This window comes from Lupinus angustifolius, chromosome LG20, assembly GCF_001865875.1.
Source record: "Lupinus angustifolius cultivar Tanjil chromosome LG20, LupAngTanjil_v1.0, whole genome shotgun sequence".
Lineage (NCBI taxonomy): Eukaryota > Viridiplantae > Streptophyta > Magnoliopsida > Fabales > Fabaceae > Lupinus > Lupinus angustifolius.
This window is the reverse complement of record NC_032028.1, coordinates 1,170,606-1,190,043: the sequence shown is the minus strand read 5'-3', so window position 1 is coordinate 1,190,043 and position 19,438 is coordinate 1,170,606. Positions and strand designations below refer to the sequence as shown.

The 19,438-nt window shown below is 31.7% G+C and overlaps 2 protein-coding genes across 3 annotated transcripts; both read right to left on the bottom strand.

Annotated features, from left to right (window-relative positions):
- LOC109335678 (sulfate transporter 3.1-like) lies at positions 364-2,249 on the bottom strand. Its single transcript, XM_019571835.1, has 6 exons — positions 2,067-2,249; positions 1,682-1,968; positions 1,402-1,592; positions 1,245-1,330; positions 1,082-1,158; positions 364-834 (listed from the first exon to the last, which is right to left on the bottom strand). Exons 1-6 carry the CDS (start codon positions 2,161-2,163, stop codon positions 649-651), a joined length of 924 nt encoding a protein of 307 aa, XP_019427380.1. The 5' UTR covers positions 2,164-2,249; the 3' UTR covers positions 364-648.
- Positions 4,563-18,975, bottom strand: LOC109336460 (sulfate transporter 3.1-like). 2 transcript variants are annotated; one of them, XR_002106354.1, is made up of 13 exons: positions 9,912-10,409; positions 9,246-9,453; positions 8,118-8,289; positions 7,971-8,036; positions 7,679-7,792; positions 7,363-7,479; positions 6,271-6,397; positions 5,886-6,172; positions 5,606-5,796; positions 5,449-5,534; positions 5,286-5,362; positions 4,774-5,038; positions 4,563-4,719 (listed from the first exon to the last, which is right to left on the bottom strand). XR_002106354.1 is itself a non-coding variant. In XM_019573074.1 (13 exons), exons 2-13 carry the CDS (start codon positions 10,249-10,251, stop codon positions 4,853-4,855), a joined length of 1,971 nt encoding a protein of 656 aa, XP_019428619.1. In that variant the 5' UTR covers positions 10,252-10,282; positions 18,965-18,975; the 3' UTR covers positions 4,568-4,852. The 2 variants fall into 2 exon arrangements, 1 of the variants encoding a protein (XP_019428619.1); XM_019573074.1 differs by adding an exon at positions 18,965-18,975 and having other exon boundaries at positions 4,568-5,038; positions 9,912-10,282.

Genomic DNA, 19,438 nt, shown 5'->3' with positions numbered 1-19,438 from the left:
CAATATTAAAAGCATCAACTCAAGATTGCGCTGTATTTCCCCCTAAATTAATTATTAGGATTAAAGATGAGTTTTTTTAAAAATATAAAATAGTCTCCTACTTTAATCTAGTGTAAAACTGTAAAATTATCAGTTATGAATCATTTTTTTGTGCTTTAAAGGAACATAGTCTTTATTTGGTATTATTATTCCTCTTTAGTGCATTACATTGTCTCCTCCCATAGCAAGGTGATGCAATAGGAAAGTTTATTTTAGATGAGCTTTATTGAGTAATTTTGCCGAAGGATATGCATGTTATTGAATAAGGCTAAGAACTTATAATTAGCATGCCACTTTAATTTGGTCTAGTTCTCGGAAATTTCATAAGGAACAATTTGAATTCTCGTAGCATTTACTTTCCATTTGATTAATTTATCAAGCGCAATACATAATATTCAACAGACTATGTAGAAGATTTAGTTCCAACTCAGGATGCATGTTTCAGACATTAAAACATACATGCATCTTTCATTTTCCTATGACCCGAAATCTTGTACAACATGATTCACAAACTCTCATGAAACATATACATATTGTGATGGTAATTTTGCTGAGACTAAAACGACCAAGCTTTGCAAGAGATCTTGAAAACATGCCTTGAAATATGACTTAGACATTGTTCCAACCCTCTTGTTCATCTTTCACAGAATTTGGTTTGCATGCGTGCAGCATATAGTTGCATGCTCCAACAGCCTCTGCAACTGTCAGATAGAACCACTTCTGCCCTAAATCCATTTGGAATTTGGATTTGTTCAGTTTCTTCATCACCTCACTTCCAGGATTGACCAAAACAAGCTGCACAAGTAGGAAGGAAAGTTTTAGAAATGAACAGAACAAATCAAGCATTGTTAAATTGAACTGGCTATAAGAAAATCTAAGTACATAATTAGCTTTTATAACAATCAAAGCCTTTTTTCACTAGTTAAGGTCGGCTATCGGCTATCGGCTACATGGATCAAACCATACCATTGCATTTTATCATAATTCATAAATCATGCGTATGGAAGTTCATTTTAACAGATAACATTGATAGAAAAACTACTTGTAGCTCTCTTCTGTCTGCAATCTTTTTGACCTCTTCAAGCATGCTGATTCCACTTGTATCAATGTTCCCAACAGCTGCCAATAAAATTACATTGAAAGTTAGAATGTAAATTCTAATAACCAGTTTGCAAGTTACTTTGTTTTACAGATCCATCACTTACCAGTCATATCCATTATAACATATTGCAAACTTGTTTCCCCTGTAGCTTTAATTCTGTCTTCCTCTTCATCAATCCACCTTGTAATCCTATTTCCACTTCACTGTTAGGATTGTTTGCATGCAAGAGTAAAACTCAAAAATTCAGGTAGCTTAATTACCTTTCTCTTAAATAGCTTGCATTGGCAAAGTAAATTGGTGCATCAATCTTTAGAATTAGAATTCCAGGAACATGATTTGCATTTGGATATTGCTCAACATTTCTGTATATCACAGAATTTGGAATGTTTCCCAAAACAAATGTCCTTGGCCTTGCAATAAATAAAAGTATCCTAAGTAAAGATAATGCAACCTGAATATGCAAAGAAAAGTACATATTAGTTTCATAAACCTTTATAATAAAAGCAAAAACTGACATATTAAATTCAGATTTATACATACTGCAACGATTAAGCCAATTTCAACACTGCCAAAGACCACACCAATATATGCACTGATGCAAATCACAAAGTCAAATTTGTCAATCTTCCAAAGATGGATGGCAGCTTCATAATCTATGAGGCCAAGCATTGCAGATACAATTATGGCTGATAGAACCACTAGAGGAGTGTAATGGAACAAAGGTGTTAAGCATAACAATGTCACCATCACTGCAATTGACATTACAATATTTGATGCTGCAGTCTTGCATCCAGCATTGTAGTTCACAGCAGAACGTGAAAAAGGCCCTGAAATAATATTGATGTTATTAATGCAACATTTGATAGCATAATTGATGCTGAAAATTAATTGGGCACTTAGTATCAATAATTAATAAAAACTTTACCTGTGGTGAGGTAGCATGAGGTGAAAGAACCAACAATATTCATGGTGCCAATAGCTATCATCTCTTTGTTTCCATCAATATGGTAATTTTTGAACATTGCAAAGCTTCTTCCAACTGCTATTCCTTCCTGCACAATATCATCAATTCTTAAGAAATTGTATTCAAATATTGTGGCCACTCTATTATATGAATTGAGGCCAGTAGTCCATTATATTTTAATTATTTTTTCTTTTTTTCTTCTCAATTCCTATCTCTCACTTTTCATCCTTTTCAATTAGGAAAATAATATGTGACATGCTAATGCTAATGTGTAGAAATCTGGGAATAGTGGGATGAAATGACAGAGGGAGGGTTAAATGGAAAGAATAGGATGAAAATTAGAGCATCTCCACCATAATCTTCATTCTTTTTTAGTGTCACATTATTCTATATAACTTAATAATTTTTTTTCACAACGATAAACATCATTCTTATTTATTTTTATTTGAGCATCATAATATTTACCTTTTTTTCTCTTTACTTTCCCTTGGCTGAGAACAACCAAGAATTGTTCTTATTTAATAACAAAAATCAGAAAATAAGAATAACACAATCGAGAACAGAATAAGAATATTCTTATTTCGTTAAGAACAATGATTATGTGGTTACTCTTGTTGTTCTCTTTTGTTTGGACAACCACATGAAGTGGGAAACAAGAGCAAAGTTTTAGAAAGACTTGATTCTGATGCACAAAAGCTAACAAACATTCAAATAACCATACTGGATTTGGTGAAGAAGGTGGAAATTATGGGAACTAGCAAAAAGGGAAAAGGTGTTGAGTACAATTCTGTGAAAGATCAGATTGAAGCTGCTCAGGAAACCATCACAAAGTTGTTTGATGGCAACCAAAAGTTAAAGAAGAATGTGGAAGATAGTATCATGTCTTTCGACGAGAAGGCAGTGTTCGAGTCCGGGGAGATTGGAAGTGTCAGCAAAAGGAGAGTAATGGAGCATGCGCGAAGAGGGTCAGAAAAAATAGGAAGGCTGCAGTTGGAGGTGCAAAGACTGCAGTTTCTGCTTCTGAAACTGGATGGTAGAAAAGAAAGCAAAGAAAAAACAAAAGTTGCTGATCATCGAAGTCCAAGAGTTCTTTTACGAGATTATCTCTATGGTGGGACTAGAACCAACAACCAGAAGAAGAGAGCAACCTTTTGTGCATGTGTGGAACCTCTCACCCATAGAGATTGAGTTGCCAAACTTTTATTGGCCGATTGTTAGCATAGTTTAGAAGGTGCATGAGACAAGTCAGACATTAGCTTTCTTGTCTGTAAATTTTCCTTTCTATAGATGGTTCAAGATTTTACATATTTTGATGCTGTACATTTTGTGCCTCATTTAATCAGAAGAGGCTAGGATGAACTTCATTTCTTTTTTCCCCTTCCAACTCTGAATAATCCCCTGCCTCTTTTTTTTATCTCTGGTTTAGATGAATGATTCATGTTTTGTTTATTGCTTTCTTTAGCATTTTGGTAACATGCACTTATCTTTATCTTTTGTTTGTGTTTTTGCTTGTCTTAAGAATCCTTTCTTCAGCCTAAAATGCAAGAAATGCATTTCTTGAAGTTCTTGGTAATCTTTTTTGCCATATTTGATTTCTAGAGAAGTTCACATCCATTGAGCATAAGAAGAGGATCATTCACTATTTCCTATTATGGAATATTTTTTTTGATACTACCAAGGGTATCCCTTACATTTTTGGGTAAGGAACTAATCTCTCTCAGAATTCATGACTGCCCCTCCTAACAAGTGTCACTCTCAAGAATCGAACCTCCAACTTTGGGGATGCAGTGGAGCCTTTCCTATTACGGGATATGCTACATATGGAGTGAACAAAGCTAGTCCTGTGGTAGCTAATATAAATATATAGTAGACCTCTTGCTGTGGACTCAGACTGTTTTGTAGTTCAATTATACTGTATAAGAAAATAAATACATTTACATGTTTAATGACTTTTAATGAGTGGTTTATCACCTTTTTTACTGAATACTAAGTCACTAACTACCCAATTATTTAAGAGACCTAAAATGAGTACACAGTTGTCCTATATTTAAAGGAGATAAAATGTAAAGTTCATTCTAAAAATATTAAAAAGTTTGATTCAATATTAAAAGCATCAACTCAAGATTGCGCTGTATTTCCCCCTAAATTAATTATTAGGATTAAAGATGAGTTTTTTTAAAAATATAAAATAGTCTCCTACTTTAATCTAGTGTAAAACTGTAAAATTATCAGTTATGAATCATTTTTTTGTGCTTTAAAGGAACATAGTCTTTATTTGGTATTATTATTCCTCTTTAGTGCATTACATTGTCTCCTCCCATAGCAAGGTGATGCAATAGGAAAGTTTATTTTAGATGAGCTTTATTGAGTAATTTTGCCGAAGGATATGCATGTTATTGAATAAGGCTAAGAACTTATAATTAGCATGCCACTTTAATTTGGTCTAGTTCTCGGAAATTTCATAAGGAACAATTTGAATTCTCGTAGCATTTACTTTCCATTTGATTAATTTATCAAGCGCAATACATAATATTCAACAGACTATGTAGAAGATTTAGTTCCAACTCAGGATGCATGTTTCAGACATTAAAACATACATGCATCTTTCATTTTCCTATGACCCGAAATCTTGTACAACATGATTCACAAACTCTCATGAAACATATACATATTGTGATGGTAATTTTGCTGAGACTAAAACGACCAAGCTTTGCAAGAGATCTTGAAAACATGCCTTGAAATATGACTTAGACATTGTTCCAACCCTCTTGTTCATCTTTCACAGAATTTGGTTTGCATGCGTGCAGCATATAGTTGCATGCTCCAACAGCCTCTGCAACTGTCAGATAGAACCACTTCTGCCCTAAATCCATTTGGAATTTGGATTTGTTCAGTTTCTTCATCACCTCACTTCCAGGATTGACCAAAACAAGCTGCACAAGTAGGAAGGAAAGTTTTAGAAATGAACAGAACAAATCAAGCATTGTTAAATTGAACTGGCTATAAGAAAATCTAAGTACATAATTAGCTTTTATAACAATCAAAGCCTTTTTTCACTAGTTAAGGTCGGCTATCGGCTATCGGCTACATGGATCAAACCATACCATTGCATTTTATCATAATTCATAAATCATGCGTATGGAAGTTCATTTTAACAGATAACATTGATAGAAAAACTACTTGTAGCTCTCTTCTGTCTGCAATCTTTTTGACCTCTTCAAGCATGCTGATTCCACTTGTATCAATGTTCCCAACAGCTGCCAATAAAATTACATTGAAAGTTAGAATGTAAATTCTAATAACCAGTTTGCAAGTTACTTTGTTTTACAGATCCATCACTTACCAGTCATATCCATTATAACATATTGCAAACTTGTTTCCCCTGTAGCTTTAATTCTGTCTTCCTCTTCATCAATCCACCTTGTAATCCTATTTCCACTTCACTGTTAGGATTGTTTGCATGCAAGAGTAAAACTCAAAAATTCAGGTAGCTTAATTACCTTTCTCTTAAATAGCTTGCATTGGCAAAGTAAATTGGTGCATCAATCTTTAGAATTAGAATTCCAGGAACATGATTTGCATTTGGATATTGCTCAACATTTCTGTATATCACAGAATTTGGAATGTTTCCCAAAACAAATGTCCTTGGCCTTGCAATAAATAAAAGTATCCTAAGTAAAGATAATGCAACCTGAATATGCAAAGAAAAGTACATATTAGTTTCATAAACCTTTATAATAAAAGCAAAAACTGACATATTAAATTCAGATTTATACATACTGCAACGATTAAGCCAATTTCAACACTGCCAAAGACCACACCAATATATGCACTGATGCAAATCACAAAGTCAAATTTGTCAATCTTCCAAAGATGGATGGCAGCTTCATAATCTATGAGGCCAAGCATTGCAGATACAATTATGGCTGATAGAACCACTAGAGGAGTGTAATGGAACAAAGGTGTTAAGCATAACAATGTCACCATCACTGCAATTGACATTACAATATTTGATGCTGCAGTCTTGCATCCAGCATTGTAGTTCACAGCAGAACGTGAAAAAGGCCCTGAAATAATATTGATGTTATTAATGCAACATTTGATAGCATAATTGATGCTGAAAATTAATTGGGCACTTAGTATCAATAATTAATAAAAACTTTACCTGTGGTGAGGTAGCATGAGGTGAAAGAACCAACAATATTCATGGTGCCAATAGCTATCATCTCTTTGTTTCCATCAATATGGTAATTTTTGAACATTGCAAAGCTTCTTCCAACTGCTATTCCTTCCTGCACAATATCATCAATTCTTAAGAAATTGTATTCAAATATTGTGGCCACTCTATTATATGAATTGAGGCCAGTAGTCCATTATATTTTAATTATTTTTTCTTTTTTTCTTCTCAATTCCTATCTCTCACTTTTCATCCTTTTCAATTAGGAAAATAATATGTGACATGCTAATGCTAATGTGTAGAAATCTGGGAATAGTGGGATGAAATGACAGAGGGAGGGTTAAATGGAAAGAATAGGATGAAAATTAGAGCATCTCCACCATAATCTTCATTCTTTTTTAGTGTCACATTATTCTATATAACTTAATAATTTTTTTTCACAACGATAAACATCATTCTTATTTATTTTTATTTGAGCATCATAATATTTACCTTTTTTTCTCTTTACTTTCCCTTGGCTGAGAACAACCAAGAATTGTTCTTATTTAATAACAAAAATCAGAAAATAAGAATAACACAATCGAGAACAGAATAAGAATATTCTTATTTCGTTAAGAACAATGATTATGTGGTTACTCTTGTTGTTCTCTTTTGTTTGGATTGTTAATTATTAATTATTTATGAGGAAGGAAAGGTGGGTGAAATTAAGTAGTAACAAGTGTAAAATTTCAAGTTATTTAAAGATGTATGATTTTGTTAAAAAAACAAACATCTCACTGGCATTTGCTCAAGGTTGATTGATGCTGATTCATGTGATCAAATGTGGGTATCATGATTTTGTCTTTTCAATCCAAATTTAGGTATCTAAATTACTAAAATGCCACTTCAATAATGTAATTGTTTTGTTCCTTATTATTGGCCTAAAGGATGTGACATTTGACTACTTAGAGTTAGGATTTGTCTGTATTATGTTCTGGTGTAGTGTACACGTGTCAAATCAATGGCCACGCAAGAGGGTTGGCGTGTAGCATAAGCAAAAAGATGAATAAAGGAAAAAAAAGGTTGAAAAGTAGTTGTTACCGCAAGTGCTATAATGCCAACGATAAGGCCTGTTTTGATTGCTGTGCTCATATAAGGCGACACAAATACCAAATCTGTCATTGATGTTGGATTTAACCCTTTCTTCAATTCTCCTATCTAAAACATCACACAAATCAAACTGAATCGTAAAAATTTATACACGACCAATAATAATTAAAAATAATTGATTGAACCTAAAAAATGTAATAAAGGAAAAGACAAGTTCCAATAAGTTAGTGGTTGCATTGGGCCCACCTGTGAATAAATGGATATAATAATGAGAAGAGGGTTTGGAAATGAAAGATAGAAGACTAACCACTTGAACGCCGTGGTTCTCCGCGTGGGTGAAATAAACCAGTACACTTCCCAATATAACTGACGTCAACGGCGCCATTGCTGACACCCAAAACAACTTCGGTTGTCTTTTGCTCTGCGTGGTTAACAATGAATGATTTGCTGACAGTGTAAAAAAAACTCTTACACCATGTATATTAAATCCTTATTAACTGCATGTATTTTCTAAGATAAATACGAACATTATATTTTTACTATTATAACTACTTTGTGTTATAGAATAAGCATGTGTGTATGAATTAGGTGTTACTTACGAAGAATCGTGTAAGAAGGAGAAAGAAAATGAAGCAAACACCTAACACAGCGCTTTCCCACCTCCACTGCAACCAAATAACGAAACACAATCATGTTAAATACATACACGTTACGTTACACACGTTGAGAAATTGAAAATTGTATACCTGATGAGTTTGGGTAAAAACAGAGCGCATAACTGAGATGATATCGGCGTCATGGGTGAAGTGGTCAAGGCCTAAGATTGATTTCAGTTGTTGCAGGCAAACCACTGTGGCTGCTCCTCCCATGAACCCTACTATGGTTGCATGTGACAGGAAATCCACTATAAACCCTAACCTGCACTCCTCAAGTGTAACACCACATCATTATTTAATTATATTAATCACTGTACTTTTATATTCACTGTGTTGTCGGCATTAATGTGGTAGATTGATAAATATTATTATAAGTTAGAAATGAAAGATGAAAGAGACAAGGGAGTTAAAAAGGGGAAAGACAAATGAAAAATAAAATTTTGATATCTTTTTGGTAGAAATACAAGGCATGGTAAAATAAGACAAATCCTAAATCAAATTAGATACAAAATAGAAAAAATGATTTTTTATCAATGAGACTTGAATACATAATTATTTTATTTTATTCTTTAAATTAACATTATAGAAGGACAAAAAAATATATGCACTTACACTATATAATTTTATATATTGTTTTATCATCATTTGATACTCTTTACATACATCTCTCCTAGATTGTATTATATATGTGAAACTGAATCAATTTAGATCATAGACCAATCATACAAAGAGATTATAGATTTGGATTTTAAAGTAGACAATGTCTAAAAGACAAAAACTGCTATTGAGCTACAGAAGATATTATCTGTAAAAGATATTCTCCTGCTTTTTCCTTCCATGTCTTGGACCAGTGCTTTAATTTTATCTTCTTTTTCTGAACAGTGTTTTATCGTATTGCTGCTTCTACAGTATCACTATTCTACTCCTAAAACACAAATGAATGGTGAATCTTATTTTTGTAGACTCTGTTATTTTAATTTCTACATCTATCCTTCCCAACCTGGTGCATTAATTGGGTAGTTCTTTTTTTATCTGCACAGTAAGTAACTTGTATCATTTTTTATATAACTTGTATTGATTCATTTGTAAGATAAGCTACTAGAATACAAAGTGAATCTATATCTATCCCATTAAAAATAGAGGAGTTTAAATCCTAAAAACAAAGAAAATAAGCTTATATAGTAAGTACTATTAACTATTCAGGAAGATTTTATTTACCTAAAGAGACCGAGTGAAGCTTGCAAAACTCCAGCAAAGAAAGTAGCTGTGAAAGCAAGGTGGAGGAAGAGCTTTGGGTTCTGGTTTGGATTAACCTCACTACTCAGCATGGAACCCATCAAAAGGGATCCAACCGCCACAGTACCCACTGCCAAGTCCCTCGAGCTACCCATCATTGCATAAATCAATGGTGGTATAAAGCTTGAATCTGTACTCATTCATACATTTCCCACAGACAAAAAATATGAACCGATTAGAAATAGTATCAATATTTTACTTTATGCATGAAAATCACTTTTTTACATGCAAATATAAAATTACTTTATCATGTTTAAAAGGTCACATATATATGAGTTGCATAAAAGTATTTTTCAGACAACAAGACTAATCTCTCAGAGGAAGAGATGTGACTAAAGTGTGCGATTTCTTTTAACAAGTTTTTTTAAACACACAACGAGAGTGGAACCTCTATCAATATGCTCAAGAAACCAATTTATACATATACAAACTTCACACAAATTTAAAAAACATAACTTTCATACCTTAAATAAGTTCTTATCAGTATATCCCCTTCACCAATATTTGAGTTGATAAGGTAATTAAGATTTTATTTCAAAGTTCTAGCGATGAAGATGTATGAATATATATATATATAGCAATACTCACACAGTCCCAGAATTGGAGGGAGATTGGCGAGCTTGGCATAACTGATTCCTTGAGGAATAGCCAAGCTAGCTATGGTGATGCCAGCTATGAGATCAGACTTGAAAAACTTAAGAGTGTATTGAGGAGCCCACTCAAAGATTGGAAAAAAGTACTGAAGCCCAAGCACCAGCCTCTTAGAAGCTGGTTGGTTCTTGAACCTTCTTAAAGGGTCATCTGGGAAGAATGTTTCCTTCAGTGAGTACTTCAGAGACTTCAAAAATGACTGTGGTGGTGGCACGGCCACGCATGGCACGCTCTCTACGTTCATGCTCGAAGAGTACTCATAGTCCGTGTTACCCATGTCCTAAAAATATAACTATTCTTATAAGATACTATAAGTATGCTATTATATGAATATAAAATATATCAATTATGTTAACAATGTTGAACTTAAATATAGATAGGGTATAGGCGGTGGTGATGATAGAGGAATGAGAAGGGGATGAAGATGAGCTTAGAGTGAGGTAATAATACTTCAGAATATATGGCTTTATATAATGGATTTTAGGGCAATTGGGTATATTGGAAATTTGTCCATGTGGGGTGGGAGGATTCTCTAAGTTTTTAGTGCTCTTAAGATGGACCCACTTCAACACATAAAGTTAGTGGGGAGACTATCCTAATTCTTATACTTCCGATTACTTGTTTCTAATGGTGTCTCATTTTCAAGTCAATCATATATTAACATATTGATAAAATAAAATTTTTAAAAGCAAAAAGTAATAAAATGAAACATCTTAATTGACTTAGGACATGAAGTGATACAATATCTCTTCCTTGTAGTTACTCAGTAGTATCTTGTGGACTCTGAAACTGCCCAAGTCGACCGTGCTATATATTATTTTTCCTTTTTACAAAAATCAATTTTGTTCTTTTAATTTTCTCCTTTGTGATGTAAATCATAAAGCTTATAAATTGTGTGCCAAACAAGGTGGAAGAAAAATTAAGGAAGGTCGCGTATCTTGTTGTGTGTTTGAAATTTGGGTTTCATTCTCCTCCGGTGACTCTATAATCTATACAAACTCAATCATTGAATGCATTGACAACTTATATAACTTTACCACGCAGGTAATCAAATTATCATAGGAATTGCAAATGGAGTCAAGAAATATGGATGTTTATAGTGATGGGTGTTCCGATCCACAGTAACTCAAAAAGAAACAAAAATTCAGTTCAAAAAACAGTTTCAATTGTGTTGGACAAAATCTATTGGTTAGTAGTTTGTATCTAGTTTTTGTTCCAATTTCAGAATCTATATTGCATTAGTACTAATTATATATATACAAAAAAAATTAATGATTATTTCATTTCTCAATTTAATTAATCGTACAGCTAATATTTTGAAATGTACATTGTTTTTCGTATTTTCTAATTGTTAATAGTGATATTACTTATTAGTTAATATTTTTATTGTTAAAATTATGTTGGTGTGTTTATGGTGTTGCTTTTATTTTTGTTTGTTGGTTTTATTTTTAGTTTAACTAGATATTATTAATGTTCAATGTGTATCACACTTGGTATGAGGGGTGTTAAAGTAAAGTTATTCTTTCTTTATAAATTTAACAATTTTTATTAAACTTATTATTTTGAAGTAAATATGTTTTTTATATGAAATTGACATTTTTTGTACTACAAAGGGTATCCACCATCTTATAAGTAAGGGACTAATTCATTTCGGCGTATGTGGTTGTCCCTCCCAATAAGTGTAGCTCCCAGGAACCGAAATAATTCATTTCGGGACTGTGTGGCTCTAAACAAGTGTCGCTCATAGGAATAGAACATTTCACCTTTTGGTCACCCCGATGATCTAACAGAGTGTTATGTTATTAAACCAATGTCTTGTTTGTTAGAATTGATACTTTGAAAGTGACCACAAACCTCTCATATTTCTTGAGTCAGATTCCTCTCTATTAATGAAGAGAGAAGTGATGTACAAAACAAAACAAAAATAAAATGAATTGACAATTATATATTTCATTTATACTTTTAATGAATCCAACACCATGTCATGAATCCAACACTCTATATATGTGGCCTCTTGAACTGGTATATAATTTCCAATAATTTTTATTAGCTCCTCATACTCCTCTTGCTCCCAAATGAATAAACTCTACCTCCATATGATTTTCCAGGACCATATTCCATTCCCCCGAGGTGCTAACAGAAGCATCTTTATCAAGAGTCACCTGAAACAATCTAGGGAAAAGGTTTTTATGCAGGCCCTCCACCCATAAATCTGTCCGAAACCTAATTTCTCTTCCACAACCTAAACTCCTTTGAACTCCTTCAACAAACCACCCACTCATAACTCTTTTTATATTATTAAGATTACTAAAATCTCTCCACCAAGATGAGCATCTCCTAAAACACACAAGCTTACTAGCTCTACCATTCGGAAATAAAATCAACCCCATATCTAAATTGTAAAACTTTAATTCAAATGATATCTTTCTTCTTTGGCAATCTCCATCTCCATTTATACAAATGAGCTAAATTGAACAAAAAGATATTTTTTACTTCGAACCACCAACCTCCTTAAATCTACACACATTTGTCCAACTAACCAGATAAAATTGTTTTTACATTTGCCGAGAAATGAACTTTAATCAACTAGATATTATTTGAGTGCTCAATTATTGTTATTTTATATTAGAGAGAATTCACATTGAACTCTCTGGCATCTATTTTTCAACATATTTAAAATTAAAAACAACCCACGTGACATTTTTAAAATGATGATGTCAACCATGAAAACTAAAAGGGGTTGAGAAAGTGAGTTCCAGGGAGCTGAAGATCAGATAGTTTAATCAAATCGATGTTATTATATTGTCTACATTTAATATTAGCTGCCACTAATAAATAGTATTAGAGTATTTGAAACTTGAATCTTTTTAAAAGTGTTATATTTTCCTGATTCACGTATCTTAAGAAACTGATATCTCAAAATTAAGTCTAGTTTATTCACGTATTTAAAAACATATTTCTATCAACATTGTATAAATTCAGTGTTGTGAGATTTTAATGGATATCCAAGATCAAAAGTTCAATTATTGAAAATGACATTATTGAGAGAGACAATCACAAATGTAAAAGAAATTAATTTTTTATCCAACAACGTAAAAAAATATTATTGGTAGTATAAAAAAAATATTTTCATTCAGTGCGCTAAATGAACTGGATCTAATGGCTAACTTTTTGTTGTTGAAAGGGATAGACTGAGTAACTTACAGCTACTGAATTCCAACAATATATATATACTATACGGTGATATTAGAATGTATCTTACAAAGTGAGATTTCATACACTCGTAGATTTTTTCACCTAAAAAAGGTAGTGGTCAAATTAAATACACTTATCAAATAAAAATTTATGATAACAATATCAGAATGTATCTTAAAAAGAGAGATCTCAACAACTTGAAACTTGAAAATCATTTTTTTTTATGATCAAGTTTATTATCATATTCACTCTTGCAATTGAATAACGCAGAATACACAAGATATATTATGTGCCCCATAAAAGACTGGTAGTGGTAATAGAAAACAATCCAATACCTATATTTCACCAATAATTGTATATATTATTGACTTTAATTCCTCGGACGGGTAAAGATTTTCTTTGGTGCTTCAATGAAGATTGCTTCTTCTTGCCACTTGAGTTACAATAACCTTTTCCTCTCTCATTGGAGGTTGTGGGCTTTGAACCTTTTGGTTTTTATATACAGGGTACTTGTTTTCCTTTTTAGGTAGAGTTTATGGGGTTTTAATATAAATTAGAGTGAACTTGCATGCTCGTCGAATTTTAACATACAATGATGACGATGTGAGATTTAAAACTATATTCTCTTACAATTTATCTGAATTCCTTAATACTAGTACAATCATAATGCATTTGATTTATTATTAAAATCATTATAAAAAAAATGAGAAAATTGACTGACATATAAAACATAAAATTCAAGCCCACCGGATAGAATGATGAAGTATTACATATGTCATATGTTATAAAAAAAAGTATCACTCAAGTTTAATGAAAATTTTTACAACACGACTATAAGACATGTAATATTATATGTGACTAAATGTTGGATGATAAAATATTAACAAGATAATAAACTTCATGTAACAGATATGATAATGTTACGTTAGATCGATGAGTGAGCATACTAGTCAATATATGATTAGAAATGAATGTATTAAGAAGAAATAGAAAAGATGGTAGAACCACGTCTTAAGTTGTTTGCACATGTGTAGAGAAAACCGATAAAAGTTAAGTAAGAAAGTATATCAAATTAAGGTTATGTCCATTTTCTAGGGGAAGAGAGACCAATAAAATTTATAGGTGAAACGATTAAAAAAGACTTAAAATTAATGTTTTGTCAATTAACATAATGTATCGTATATTATTATAACATCATTTGATCTATGTAATTAATCACTCCTGATGAGATTAAGGCTTAATTATTGTCTTGTGAATTTAAATAAATGACTAGATGAATAACTAAATACCTACGGGAGATTGGATGTGCTTTGGAACTTTGAAGTGAAGGCAAATGCAAAGTGATAAATGTATTATTATTCAGGGATCGAACTTTATTTAAATACAAAGCACAATCACAAAATGTGTAAAATTTTGAAATGGTTATGTTGTAGAAGAATGAAGATCCTATCTAATAAGTGTTGAAAGTTTGGTGGTTGGTTCGGGACAATTTGGATAAGGTTAGAAGTTAGAACGGTTGGTTTGGGAAGAATTTTATGTGCACAAGACTCTTGCTTGATACATGGACATGCTTAGACTAACCCATTTTGCTTGCTCTTCCAATACATAATCCATCTTCAGCTCTCAATCTTGGATCTAATGCTATTGTAACTTTTCATATATGGTAAATATCTAATGGGACAATTCTTGTATGAGTATTGGGATATAATGCATCAAATCTTAAATTAACTAATTATTATAAATATTTGTTGGTTGTGAGAAATAGATATTATACCATTTGTTTAGAAGAGGGATTTAATGACATTTTGAAGTGTATAGAATGATCCAAGATTTGTGAGAGAAATAGATGCGTTTAGGGAAACTATTGATTGATGTGGTGTGCATGATTGGGATTTATAGGATACCAATTCACTTGGAACACTTGCCAAATTCAGGTTAGGCCAAACTTAATTAGGCTCTAGCAAGATGGCTACAAGTTCAGATCGCACATCATGTTTCGCCTTAACTATTATTAATATATTGAATAATCAAAATTTAAACATTCCACGTTAGAGAGTATATAAAACTTTCTTATCTCATCTATAGCTCTCTCTTATATTGATTTACTGTAATATGTAAATCAAATATAGGGTCATACAAATGAGTTTAAAATTTATGCATGTAAAAGTCTGTTAGTACATTATTTACCATTGATTTATATTAATTTTTGTTTTAGAGTCAATGATAATTAACAAATCAATGGTAAATAATTGTTGATAGTGTAAAAAACAATTATAGTGTATACATATTAAATTCTTAGTAAACTATACATCTCTCATGTATATTACATATTATTTATTTTTTGTAATATCAATGATATTTTTTCACCATTTTAGTTAAAGAATTAAGTTCCTTTCAGAGTGTGTATATTACTTCTAATAAATGTCGTTCCCAAAAATTGAATCTTTAACATTTTATTCATTTTGAAGATCTAATAGAACCTTACATCACTATATCAATATTATTATTTATATTTAAGAGTTCCTAATGATGGAATAAAAATTGTGGATAATGTAAGCCACATACATTTTTCTTACTCTCACATGGTATATCCTGTTCTGAAGCATAATTGAATATGGGCATGGTCGTTGAGTCCATTCTAATTCAGTTGAGTCTAGGCCCCCACCAGCCACTTTCCATGGTGCAACTTCTTGCATAAGGTTTCTCCAATGCCCCACTTTCCCTTCCCTTCACATCTTTCAACCTTCTTTCTTTTCCACCTCTACTTTCTTCTCTCCTTCAACCTTTTTTGGATAGAGAAGAACAACACCAAACTAAACAACCATGTCACTACATAGGGCATGAGGGATCCAAGAATGAGAGACCTTCCAAACATCACAAGGCATGCTGCAATAGCATTAAAGCTTTATTCCCAGAAAATTGATAGTTTAAAAGTAAATAACAAATTTCTCATGGAAATAATTTATCTCATTCAGTCATTAAAAGTATGACACATATATGTTTTATTTTAGAAATATTTATGTAAAAAATAATTAAATAAGATACATGTCATGATTTTAATGACTGGAATAGATACTTTATGGCAGCACTGTAACAGAAATCTGACATTATTTAGGCCTCAGGCAAAAAAGAAAAGACACTTTGAAAAAAGTTTTTTCAAAAATAAAAAAAGAGAATAATGTATCTCCTTATATCAGGAGATAACTTATCTCCTCCAGCCAGTAAAAATATGACATGTGTGCTATTTTGTTTATTTTTAAAAATATTTTTATAGAAAATGATGAAACATGACACATGTCACATGATTTCACTGGCAGAAGGAGATACTTCATTCCCATAAAAAAATACTACATTTACATCACATCTCTATAATAGAAATACAACAACCAGTGAGCAATGAAATCTATAATTTAATGTATAGATTCATGTGTATGTAATGAAACTGGGAGAAATCCTAGCTAGTGAAGTGTTTGACGATACCAAACGTGTGGTCTCTTATAAAACTCGTGTAATACAAATTTATTTATGCTCTATATCACTGTCCTACATCCAGAATGATCATATGTCCTGCATTTTTTAAGTAATTAAACGAGTAAATTTTGAATGATACATGACTTAAAGGGGATAAACTATATGTGATCATATCAATATCATCACCACCAGAAACGAGTATAAATCACCTATTTCAAATGTTTGTCTCTAATCTTATCTCATCTAATAAATTTTTGATACATGATAAAAAAAATTAACACATCATTTAATTATATTTCACACTAATGTGTTAGAATTTTATTAGATGAGATAAGGTTAAAAATAAACTTTTGGGACAACAAATTTGTTTTATTTATGGTGTGAATGTTATGACTTTTTTTTTATACTTTTTCCACTTTCACTTAAATCATGTTCTTTTACTCAATCATATTCAACCGTAATTTATGTTTTGCTACATGAAAATATTTTTGAATAACTTCGTATGCTAAAAATTCAAACATGCTAATCAACTCAATTGAGAGGATTATAAACTAGTCAACAAATTTATCAAATCAAACGTAAGGTAGTAACCTTATTTAGCTAGAGAGATTTTCTTAAAGTATTACCCTTCTTAACCTATCCTCAATGAATGTTTTTTATTTTCTTAATGAGTGATTTGTTTTTAGTAAATCATTGAAACAAAAGCTAATGATGTGTGGGGAAAAGGGGCACACTAGTGGGGTTTAAAATCATCTGCATTATTGAATATTGATTGACTTCCTGTTTAACATTCAGAATATAAGCTTAAATAGTGAATCTCCAATATATTCTTGAAAGAGAACTTAAAAAACAAAATCATATGTGCATATATATCTCTGTGTGTGTCAGCATTACATTAATGTTCGTTGCATTTGAGGTATCAACACTGTGGCTGAAACCTTCTCTAATAATTCTAAAAGGGAGAAACTGTAGTTTGCATCACCAATCTAGTTATTATTGACCTTCATTTATGAGGATTATATTGGTCCACAATTTATCATCCTATTGGAATCAAACAAAAGAAAAGCCCCATCCCATAAATGGAAGTTAGATACTCTAGTGTGTTAGAGAGGATCCGAACCCAAATAAGTTATACAAAAATAATAGGAGACCATAATCCGAAATAATAGTCATCGTATACAAAAATAATAGGAGACCATAATCCGAAATAATAGTCATCGTATACAAAAATAATAGGAGACCATAATCCGAAATAATAGTCATCGTATACAAAAATAATAGGAGACCATAATCCGAAATAATAGTCATCGTCGTCGTCATTACCTGTATTAATTTTAGGGTTTATTTTTTCAATTAAAGAAGAAAATAACAACAAGATTTATTAGAAAGAAAAAGAGCTTATATCAGTTTTTGGTTAAATAAAAATGAGTTACCCAACTACTCATTGGTGCTTTCACGATATTGTGGTTGATGGAACATGTATGTTGACAATTTTATATCCTGAATTGTATCTATCTATATCTCTTTAGTCATCATTTCCTGAGTTGCTTTTTTTCTTCTTAATGTTTTTTGTGATTGAAAAGAATCAAAAGAGACATTAGATTAATGTATGGTATACATTAGAAAGACCTTAACGTTTTCATGACATTCTTTTCTACTTCTTCGACTAGTCCCTATCGTTCTAAACCGCCTCAATTATGTTGTTACAATTCTCAGTTTTATGACACGTTGTACTATGATCCTTGCCTATGTTTGTGAGTAGAAAGAATGAATGAGAAAATGAAATGAGTACAAATCCACTGCAAATGCAACTTCAGTTGAGCAGTGGTCCAATCGTATATTAGGAATTCATTTGGATTTTCTGAACAAGGCATTGGCTGCAACGCTCCAATCTTTCTATCAATGCTGATTTATTGGCCCTACCTAATTATAATGCTACATATTCCCTCGGACAAATTTTATTATATGATTTAAAATTACTGCTTCCAACCAAATTCTCATCATTGATAATGCATTAATGATTTGAAATTAAATGGGTTCATTTCAATAGTAGAGATATAACTTTAAATGTGCTTATTTCAAGAGTAGAGATATAACTTTTTTGTAGTAAAAAATGTATTTCCTTTTCTTTTTGGATAAATAATTAATCTAGCGGGAGCCTCCAACCACCGGGAGTTCCATTGTTACATGACTATAGGAAGAATGAAGAATCACAAGTGAGATACCACGTCTTGAACCAAAACCTTAAGGCATTAGTTTCACGGGTCTTTCCTACTTATAAAGTCTTTCACGCATCTATGCATATCTAATGTGAGACTTCACACTTGAATAAATCCAATAGATAGAATTGATATCATTGATATTGTGCCATGTAATAATTTTTCTTCTTAGTGTAAAATGGATACTGTAAAGATTTATACATATACACTTCAGTATCCGCCATTCATTTAGATTATATTTTCTAAAAAGTCAATAATAATTAAAAATCAATGATGATGGTATAATGACAATATATAAAACTCATACCTTGTCATGTCAGTGCATACATCTTTTTTTCTCCTCATGATATATAGTCTTTATCACATAATGATATCATAAAGAAATAGAATAAAATATACTTTGGTATGTGACTTATATGTGTACCAAAAAAAGAAAAAGTTATGGCTTAAAATGTGAAGAACCATGTCCACAATCTTCAGCTCACTTTACGTTATTTGTTAAATATTTCCAAAGTTCTAGAATTTTCATCAAAATGGGAAATGGACTGGTACTACTGAGTTTATTATCCATTTTGCTTG